Source organism: Grammomys surdaster, unplaced genomic scaffold, assembly GCF_004785775.1.
Source record: "Grammomys surdaster isolate TR1022 unplaced genomic scaffold, NIH_TR_1.0 185, whole genome shotgun sequence".
Lineage (NCBI taxonomy): Eukaryota > Metazoa > Chordata > Mammalia > Rodentia > Muridae > Grammomys > Grammomys surdaster.
Genome location: NW_021604630.1, coordinates 14,897,779 through 14,909,083, shown reverse-complemented (window position 1 = coordinate 14,909,083; position 11,305 = coordinate 14,897,779). Strand labels below are relative to the sequence as shown.

Sequence of the window (11,305 nt, the reverse complement as noted above, 5' to 3'; positions counted from 1 at the left end):
AAAAGTGATGGACCTATGGAACTGCAGTTAATAGTTGGTAGGAAGGCACCTGATGAAGGCTGGGACCCAGACGTCTTCTGGAAGAGCAGTAAGCACTCTTTACCTGGTGAGCCATCTTTTTTTGCCCCACCTGTAACATTTTAATTTATGAAATTATGAAAAAATAAAGCTTGAACTGTTTTTTTTTCTATGTGCCCGTGTTCGTGTACGGACATACAAGTACAGATGCTAGGAAGGCCCAGAGGCACTGGAGCCCCTTGGAGCTGGCCCTCCAACAGCCTTGAACAAACCTGTAATTAACTGACTTATTTTTAATCTTAAGAAAAATTTTGGCTGAAAAATTTCTTAGTAAGAAAGGATAAGGAAATGTCTACCTTCCAACCTTTATTACATGGGCTAGGGTGGCCTGGCTGTGGTTATGGTTATATACTATTAGTCTTTAAAGTGAGATTTGACATGTTTTGTCAATATGATTTAATTAGCTGTATACTAATTAGAAGATAATTTTGAGATGTAGGGAATGACAAAATTATTTTAAGGTTTGGCAGCAAATTCGATTTGCACTCTGAAGTTCAGAGTCAATTCAGTTTCGCAGCTAGAAATAACAGATGGATACAACTCCAGTTCAAGTGATACCTAGGGATAGGCATCAAACAGATGATTATGCTGACTTTCTTCATAAATGACAATTCAATGAGGAAATTATTAAATCTGTGAAGTGAACTATGGAAATTATGCTTTAATAACAGATAGCAGAGTATATAATAAAGTTAATATAGTTCTAAATTATTATGTAATTTGAAAAAATATTATCACGTTTTGAAAGACAACATTCTCCTAGGATACAGCTGAATAAACATGTTCCATTAAACCTTTATAGCTCCCACCTTCACAGAAATTCCTATGTACAACATAAGTGCACTCAACGGATAACCCAACTCCTATTTGTGTTTATAGAGCTGGGACTGCCAATGGATAAATCACTCCACACTTTTGCTATTCAGATATTAATGAAAGTTAGTTAAAAAGCTTTTTAAAATGTTAAAACATACCGACACAAAGAAACCTTTCCTGAACTCATCTTCCAGTTGCAGTACAGAGTTTAAAAAAAAATGATTATAAGTACAACTTATATTTTGGGTTTTAGCTGGTTTATACTATCTCTGTAACTCACAGACATGTTCTTGCATTTCCTGTCCGTTTAAAAGATGTGAGGAATAAATACCTTGACATACATGGGTATACTATACACATTTATGTTCGTTACAAAGTAACAACAGTTATACTCCTTCTGTATTTGGTTATCAAAAAGCTTCATTTGAGTCATTCTGGGAAAACTAAGAATTCACAGGGATCTAGGTCCCTGCATGTTGATAAGGCAGATACTTCTATTAAACAAAAGTGACCACAGAAGACTATAAACAAAAGTAACCACAGAAGACTAGATTGGATGAGTCAGAATTTGTAAAGGGCTTCAAAAAAAAAAGGGTGAAATAGTGAGTGACAGTCACGATGTCGCGATGTGCCATTTCTACTGCCTGATTCCGTTGGAGGTACGGTGACATAGTGCATGGTGAAGTCTTAGGTTCCCCGAAAGTTCCTTTCTTTAGGCTAAGGATCTGAACTGGCATTAACATTTATCCAGCTCTTTGTCCTATATATTTTTTATGATCTAGTTGTGAAGAAGAATAACAAAACACTTTTGTACCAGTGTACGTCCTTTATAAGTGAAACTGAAGAAAGACTTATTGTCCACACGACATATTTCATGCATATGCTCTATCCTTGTACAGTACTAGCAATTCTTTTACATACATTCCATGGATTTCTTTACTAACACGTGGATTCCTTACTTAGGAGCATACACAGTTCTAAAACATGAATTCATAGTTACAATGTCATTTATTTCACTCCTGTGGCATACATTGAGAATATTTAAAAACACTTGGATAGTCCATTGCAGATTACGGAATGTTACACATTCATTTCTATAAATTAAATGTTTTAGGAAAATCCACAGTTTAAAAAAATTATACAAGAATAAGCTAGTGTATCACAATCAACAGAGAATGAACCTCAAGAATTCCAAATAATACAATGTCAGGAACAGCTTCTCTTCACAGTAAACACTCACTTTATGCAAATCCCATTTGGCTTCATTTAATTAAAAAGCTGAAAAAGAAAAGAAATTATTACATACTGAGCAAAAGAAAAACACAACAAGCTATTTGTTCCATTCTAAATTAGCTCACACAAATGTAAAAAAAAATACCATAATTACATTCAGCTAATTGAAACTGCTATTAGGGTCTGCTTTTGAAAGGAGTCCCTGTAATGGGGTCAGGTTTACAGAGAGGACTGGGTCAGAGGTGACAGAGTATGTGTTAAGTGAGCAGCAGCTAGATCAGCAGTTACAATGGAGACATAGGGGACTAAAGGGAATGGACTGAAGTAATATCTGTTTGAGTTTCTTAAAGAAGTTCCTATTTTTCACTACATTTATAATTCTTTTGCTTATATAAAAGAGTAATTACTTACAACCTAAGCTCCTATTACTGCTAAAAACACATCTCCATTAAAGAAAAAAGACTTTTATACTTTTACCTTTATACTTTTGTCTTTTTACAACTAGAAAGATTATAAAAAAGAATGTCATATTTGCAGAATTGAAGGAACTCTGAGATTACACTATTCTTAAATTTACTTGTATGTATATTTTGCCTGCATGTATGTCTGTGTATCTTTTATGTGCCTGGTACCCAGAGGCCAGAACATAGTGTCAGACCCCCTGGGACTGGAGGTGAAGATGTGAGCGGCCATGCTGCTGGGAACTGAACCTGGGGCTTCTGCAATTCCAGCCAGTGCTCCTAACTGCTGAGCTAGCTCCCTAGTCCCCTATGATTACATTCGTAGCATAAAAATTAACTCATGATTTAAAGATGTTACCTGTTCACTCTGGGGTGCTTTTGCCAAACCAAAATACTCAGTATTTAATTATTATTATTATTATTATTATTTTTACAATAATCAATTTAAATGTCATTATGAAATGACACATGTCATCAAACTAATTTATTAAATGTCTTACTTTAAAAGGTAAGTCTAGTAAACACTGCTACTCTTGGCTAGAGGACCTCAGTTTAAGTTCCCACCTACCAAATGGTGGCTTAACGCCATCCGTAACTCCCATTCCATTGGATCACATGCCCTCTTTTGGTCTACGGTAACTAGGCATGAATGTTGTGAATATACATGCATGCAGGCAAACACACAAACATATAAAATAAAACCTTTAAAAAATGTTTCTTGGAAGGGAGCCAGCTGTTATTCTCTGGGTAATCATTCAGGATGTTTTACTATATAAAGACATATTGATAGCGATGTTTATGGTCTATTTATTTATTTATTGGTACATCTTATTTCTATCTAGCTTGATCTAATGTATCTCTTCTCTCTTTATCTGTTCCTGGTTAATAATGTTGATACATGGTCAAACAGTGGAACTGTTCTTTTATACGTATACTGAGGATGATGCCTGAATATTTCCCTTGTATTATTTATCAGTATCATGACTGATAACGGTTATCAATATCAATGATGTCAATTTTCTGAAGGAACAAGCTGCTGACTTGGATGCTGCCTCACATCTTGCTGTCCTCAAAAGACTCTCTATCACTGTGGCTACAGGACTATTCATTGCACTGACTGATGGTTGGCTAGTACTGATGGGAATATATGCTCTGTTAACTGAGGTGACAATCTAAACTAGAAGCTAATGAGTAACGGAGTGAATTGTTCATGTGGACACTGAAAAGCATGTGGAAAACCATACAGATAGCCTTAAACACTTCCTTTCTTTTAGCTGAAGGTATGGAGTTGTGTTTTGTTGTCTCTGAACCTTTACTACTGACCAAAGTATGTAAGGGATGCTGAGGAATACTAGTGTATAATATAAAATGGGAGGATGATCTCAAATGATTCCTTATGGTGGCTGTTTTCTTCATATCCAGGATTCAGAAAAAAAAAATGCTCCCCTTGAGAGTCCAGAAGCACACTAGAAAGGTCATCACCTAAAATTCAAAATAACTGCTTATAGAAGCACATGGTTCAAATTTTCTCAAATTATAGCCTCTTCTCAGAGTCACTTTAAACCAGTAGTTAGGAAAGTGCTGTTGATGATCACTGTTGAGTACAGAAGGAGGCACAGGAAGTGGAAGGACAAACCATGGTCCTTATATTTTTTTTCTCTAGACTGAAAGTCCCCAGTATGGAGAATATCATTAAAATGGCAGGAGTGAAAAGAGACCATTTAGCAGCCTACGATGAAGAGGTGGGCTGAGTAGAAGGAGTCTACAATTTCCAACTCCTATGTCAGTTGAGAAAATGAAAACAGGAAAAAATGGGAGATGCCATCATCTGGATGCGGAGATTAAGGGGGGCATGTAGAAATTGAGCTGCTCAAGCAACTACTCAGCTCTGGATCTCGAGGCTAATAGAGTTGGTGCTGAGATAATCAAAAAAGAAAAAACAAGAGGAGTGAGTGCCATGCTACAAAATCTAGGCCTTGGAAATTGAAAGGAAGAGATAGTCAATTCATTGCTAGGGAGGTCGTGGGCTGAAGATTCTGAGAGTCTCTGGACTCTCCTAAGGCATGAGATGCTGGAAACAGTGCCCCACCCTTCCTCTTCTGTCTTCACCTCTTGACCTCTTCCTGGTGTTTTGAAAACACAGGATGTGCACAGTGCTTTCAACAAATGCATTCTGTACATCTTAAAAGCTACTTAGGTATTGAGATGTTTAACTGCATTTTTTTTCTCATTCACTGCTCTTCATGTTCTCAAGCCAAGGGAAGAATCAGGAGCTCCAGTGGTCAGGTAGACTCTCCTATAAGAACCCCTTATGTGGTAAATGGGAAACTGTCAGGTTTCTCATCAAATTGATCAGAGGAAAGAAGGACCTCACTTCTCCATTAAGTACAAAACGGGCTGGATTCTCATCTTTCTTTTTTAATGCTGGAGGCAAGGAATTACTGTGTAGCCAAGACTGGCACTTCCAGCGTTCATCTCCCAAGGCAGGTATGTACCACAACTGACCACTAGTTGACTTTTAACCCCTTGGAGCTAATGCTTTCACTGATTCATGTGGCCATTGATGTTTATTGCCCTTAGGGAGATCTCATTGGCCTAAAGTCCTGAGGCTCTTTCTTTACTAAGAGACTATAGCACCCTGGAAACTCTTCAGTTCTGAAACAGCTTATCTTCTGACAAGGCCTTACAAAATTCTGGCTTTTCTTAGTAATAAGAGACTCAAGAGAAGATATTACTCTATGTATAGTTACAGAAGGCAATAACTTCCAAGTTTAACTACTGACAAGGTCAGTTATCTACAGAATTTTTACAGAGAGACACACTACGTAGGAATTTTGATGACCTGACTATTACTAAAGCCTAGGCACAGGTAAATACTTTACTTGGACCTCCTTTCCTTTCAGCACTGCTCAATGGGGGAAGCTCCTGGTGCAGTAAGGAAGCTGCAGTCTACTATAGAAATAACTCTAGGATACTACTGTTCTGAGATTTTTGATTTAAGGATGTATAGTGAAGAATCCAGACACCATTCTAAACATTGTATTAAATTATTTTGGACTTATTTTTATATTAATATTGAATATTAAGATTTATATTGTTAATAAATGGGATTTGCCTACATTTTTTACTGGGTAGAATTTAATATTTCTGTCAACTGATTCAGTTTTATATTCTGTAAAGTGACAACAAAAATCAGCCAAGGTAGAGGGGATGTGTTCGTATATTATTACTTAAATAACATAGTTTGCCAAAGACTATGGGTATCATTTACTTGGGAGCCTTGTCCTTATAGTAGCAAAGTAAGGCTTGTCAGGCTGCAATCTGGCTTATGTCAGTTGTCTATAAAGTAGCATCTTACTGTAACTGAAGAGATGCATCATGGTCTTTATTTGAAAGGCGGGGAAAATGAAAGGACTTGCCTGAGGGTACAGAGTTTTAAGTGCCTTGGTCCAAATCACATCTTCTCACTCAATGTCCAGATCACTTTCCAATACACCACAAGGAAATACAACAATATGGAAAAAATAATCCTTAAGACTCGATTTCTGTTTGCACATTATTATTATAAGATTTAGACTGAATTCTTAGTCTAGACCAGAGCACCAACAGACATTGACGCCTTTAGAGCACCCCCATGTTTTCTGAATCATCTGTCTGGGCTTTATGCATTCTTCAGAGCTAGAACTCAGCACAAGAAAGGCAGCACCAGTGAATTCTTGGCACTGTCATGCAATCTACACATCAGACCTTTTCTATATTCTTACCGTTCCAGATTTTGCATTGTCCTAGTAGATGAGAGATGGATATCCGAGATGTATAAGTAAATATGAAATATGTAAGCACTATATGCCACAAGTTTCCTCCCCCTTGCTATGCCTGTTCATGCTCATCTTTTCTCTAAAATTTACCTGTCTTTTATTTCTAGTTGCTCTTATGAAGTCCCTCAACTGAATGTCATCACATATTTTAATGTTATCGATCATAACTCAAAATAACAAAAGGCATCATGAACTCCATGTGCTTTTCTAAGATGAGAACAAATTTCTGGGCCGACTGTGTGCTTTTTATTCAACTATCTTTCCATAAATCATCTTAGTTGTATGAGGCAGTGCAGAACTCCAGGTATGTTACTCAACAGGAATCAAGAGCTCCTGGCGTTGGAGAAGGATACAGGCCAATGCTCTCTACTCTGCTTTAATGGTGCTTTTATATTACCCTAAGGTGGGCAATGTTTTTGAGAAAAACATTCAATTGGAAAGTATATGTTAAGTACCTACTATGTGCACAGACCTTTGTTGACAAAAAATGTGTCAAGTTCTATTTCCCTTAATATAGTCTTCTACAAAGGAAAGAATGAAAACACATGGGTGATTGTACATAAAAACGGAACCCAACAATGCAATGCAGTGAGGTGATGAGTGAATGCTAAGATGCCTGGTGCAGATGAAGAGAGGATAAGTGAAGTCATTGAGAACCGAGAGCATGTCACAGACTATGGAAGTATTCACACATGACTCTGAGGTAGGTATGTAAGGTGATCTCTTCTTGCTAGAACACTGGGGTTCCCAGTCTCTCTAGACCAGCTTTCTTCTCACTGACTCTGCTGCTTAGCACTAACTCCTCCTGTGTTTTCATCTAACCTTTTGAATTCAATAGTCACAAACTAATTCTTAGGGATGATGCCCATTATTTTTGTATGTATAAGCACATACAAAAATAGCTAATGATAGCGACATGGGTACAGAAACGAGATACCTTTAGCTACTTGTCTCCAGCCCCCTAAAACAACTACACCAAAGCTGAGGGAAAAATTAGAAGGAAGATGCTAATTCTAAGACTCTAAATTAACAAAAAGATCTTAGATATTTCAATCCGATCTTATGCAACTACAGAGTAGGAGCTCTTATGTAAAGTGCAAAAGCACACCCAGAACTCGCATCCAGATCTTCTGCTTCTAATTACCATTTTCTCACGAGGCTACTTCTGTTGCTCAGAGCCCGTTAAAAAGACTGATCAGACAGTTGAACACACAGTGGTGGAATGAATACAGACATCTAATGCTCTCTCCTACTGTAGTAGGGACTTTGATGATCCACAGATGTTTTTAGAGACGTCTATAGAAAATACATGTATGTCTGATTGCCAATAGAGAAGGCTGAGAAGATAATTATTAATTATCTCTAAGTGGATACCAAAATCTATCCATACCAGCACTGTGTTCTTAGAAAACCCAGTAAAGGATAAGGTCAATTTTTATTCAATATATAAAATTAAGTCAGTGCTACCAGCAAAATAAAATGTCTTCTGAATTATGTGTCAAATGATAATTAAATAAAATATCTAAGAATCTTGATATTTTACTGGCAAGTTTCAAGGGACTCTGGAGCCCAATTAAATTCATCAAAAGGTTCAGTAAAAATCAGTTCTTCACTCAGATGAATTATGTAAAAATGAACCAAAGCTACTTGGTGTGCACAGTGAGGAAAACTCCATTTAGAGAAAAGTAAAATATGAGTGTAAATATTTATACCAGAATTAATGATAATTAGCATTAAACATTTATTGAGTAATTAATTACTACTATTACTGGTGTTCTATGCTATTTACATATATAATCTCATACAAATAAAAATGAGGTCCATAAAACTTTCTTTATAAATAAGAACACCTAGAAAAGTTAAACAATTTGTGGTTTCAATCAGATTGGATTCAGGACAGGTCTGGTTATCAAGGCCTCAAAGGCGGTCTGTGAATTTAATGGTAGTACGGAACAGGCTGGTGGTGTAGCATACTCTCAGTACTAAAATGAAGAAGCCTTAAGAAAGCACGGCAGGGCCTCAGTGAGAGAAGAAGCACCTAACTCTTGAGAGACTGGAGGCCCCAGGAAGTGGGGAGGCCTGTCGGGGTGTGTCAGGGGTTGTGGGGATGTGGGGACATCCTCTTGGAGACAGGGGAGGAGGAATGGGATGAGGAACTGTCAGAGGACAGAACAGGAGGAGGATAACGACTGGACTATAAAAAAGATTAATAAAGATAATAAAAAAGAAAGCATGACAGATACATAAGTAGATGTTATACTTCGGGCAGATACATATATGAAGAAAAAGAAAATAGAAATTTTGAACTTTGTGTGAAAAAATGTGTGGGTCAACTTCAGATTATTGACTTGTATTTTAATCAAGAAAGGATCATTTCATACAGAGGAAATCAAAGGTTATGAGTATATAATGGAATGAATTAAAAATTGTGAGAAAAGAAGGAAATGTTGAGGCTCTCAGTCCTGTGGAAGCTCGATGCCCCAGTGTAGGGGAATGCTTGAGGGGTGAAGCGGGACTGGGGGAGCACCCTCACAGAGGCAAGGAGAATGGGGGAGAGAGGGGATGGAGTGCAGGGTTTGTGGAGGGCTAACCAGGAAGGGAGATATCATTTGAAATGTAAATGAATAAAATGATTAAAAAAAGAATGAAATGTTAGAATAGAATGAAAGCCAAATCATGCAGGAATTCCTAAAGAAGATTAGAACATAAGCCAAGAAAGTAATTTCTTAACTGAAATACAAACAAGTAGGCTGACCCTCCTCCTCACTGCAACAGCACAGCACAGGTCTGAGTGCCTGGAAAGTCTGCCTTCTGCTTCCTCGCTCTGATCTCTTCTTGTTAGAACACTGGGGTTCCTAGGCTCTCTTGACCAGCTTTATTTCCACTGACTCTGTTAATTTGCACCAACTCCTCCTGTGTTTTCATCTAACCTTTTGAATTTCATAGTAACAAACCAATTCTTAAGGATGATGCCCATGTCTTGTGTTATTTTAAGAGAATTCATCTACATTAGCAATCCCAAGAGTCCAACTCTAGAATAGTGGAGCCATCACAGGGAATGAGTCCCCTTATACGGTGGAAGCTCAACTCACATTGGAAATAGAGTAAGCAGACAGGGACTTAGATTCAGATGGTCTGGTCCTATTATTAGAAGTTTGCAGCATCCCAAAGATGCTGCAACTTTAAAGAAAATGGAGGAGTAGATTCTATAAGAAAATAATCTTGAAAATAAGGTATTGATTATTAAAAATAAACAGAGAGAAGTGATTATGTCAAAGTATGTTACCTAAAGATCATTTTGTACCTATGTAGATACACATGTACATGCATTCTAAAATGAAAATACATGATATTAACAAGAACTGTCTCTGCACAGTCTATGATGCTGAACAAATGCTGGGTGCTCAGATTTGTCTTAATAACAACTAGTGATTTAAATACTTAATATTAACTCCAACTAACCACTAAAATACTTATACTGTTCCTTTAAAATAAAAACATCCATATTAGTATAAATTATATTACCTATATGGATAGCCATGGTACTTTGAACGAAATATTGAAAGTAGAAAACTGAAGAAGAAGACCACCAGGCCCAATCCCACGAGGCAAATGACTAGAAAAAGAAATAACACTGTTAGGGTCTTAAAACACATGAATACTGGTGCTTTTGAAATATATCCAATTACAAAATACTTACATGCAACAGTTCAGACACATACAAGGCCCAAAACCAGATAATTCACAATACAAAGTATTCATTATTTTCCATATGCTTCTCAATGAAAATGTAGTATTTGAGGCATGAAAACAATAAAATTGACTGGCCGAAGACTTGTGGTGATTTTCTTCTTTTATGGAGTTCTATAGAGTTTTATGGATGCCATGTGATCATCACACAGAAATGCAACTCTAGCTATTGGTTTCACGGCTGCCTCAGTTAGAAATACTACATCTCAACGAACAAGAGACTAGGAACAAGATTCTGTGGGTACCAAACTATGTTCTTAGAGAAACCTGAGAAGAAAGATGCTATTGCAGAGCAGGTGATGGTGTCAGAATGCTGCTGCTGGGCTTTTTAAGACTGAGCAGAGAACCACATTCCTGCAGAATGTGCTGTGGTCCCGGTTTTCAATATTGTTCTGTAATACTGAAAGATAACAGCAGGGAGATTGCTTTCTCAGTTTTCATTTTCTTCTACTATGACTGGGAATACTGGGAATAGATGACTAATGAGACATTTGTTCGCCTATGTGTGTGTGTGTGTGTATAATACTTATACATATATATATAATAAACAATGTTTATATATAATATTTAAATAAGATCCACTGCTATTAGTAAAATTAAAAACTGCTTCTAAAATTTAAAGTACATTAGCTAACTATATGCAAACACATGTAGGATAAAAACATAGTACTTAAACCTGTCCTATAAAATTATACAATAGTGTTACCAAAATACTGGTTATGAATAAAACATTTGCAGGATAATTAATATACATTTGTTTGTCTGAGGGAATATTAGGAGTGAGATAATTAGGGAAAAAAGGGAAAGACAAAGACATTAAAGACATTAAGTTAGAAGTACATGGTAATCAGATAGCTCTCTGCTCTACAGTGAGAAAGAGCCTCCTCTTTTCCTAGTGCATGAAGAAAAGCAGGTCTGACAGCAATCCTGAAAGCAGGGAGTAGTAAAGGCACTGTAGTGTGAGTAAACAATCCTGATGTGCTGTAGTGTGAGTACATGATCCTGATGTGCTGTAGTGTGAGTACACGATCCTGATGTGCTGTAGTGTGAGTACACGATCCTGATGTGCTGTAGTGTGAGTACATGATCCTGATGTGCTGTAGTGTGAGTACATGATCCTGATGTGCTGTAGTGTGAGTACATGATCCT

General features: G+C 37.0%; 1 protein-coding gene across 1 annotated transcript in view; it reads right to left on the bottom strand.

The window, feature by feature from the left end:
• Nucleotides 1-1,700: 1,700 nt before the first annotated feature.
• Tusc3 (tumor suppressor candidate 3) overlaps nt 1,701-11,305 on the bottom strand; it is a 157,705-nt gene continuing 148,100 nt past the window's right edge. The window contains exons 9-10 of the mRNA XM_028768237.1: nt 9,932-10,022; nt 1,701-2,172 (exon numbers count right to left, since the gene is read on the bottom strand). Coding sequence (XP_028624070.1) covers nt 2,157-2,172; nt 9,932-10,022 — 107 coding nt within the window. The 3' untranslated portion in view covers nt 1,701-2,156. The remainder of the gene's footprint in view (nt 2,173-9,931; nt 10,023-11,305) is intronic.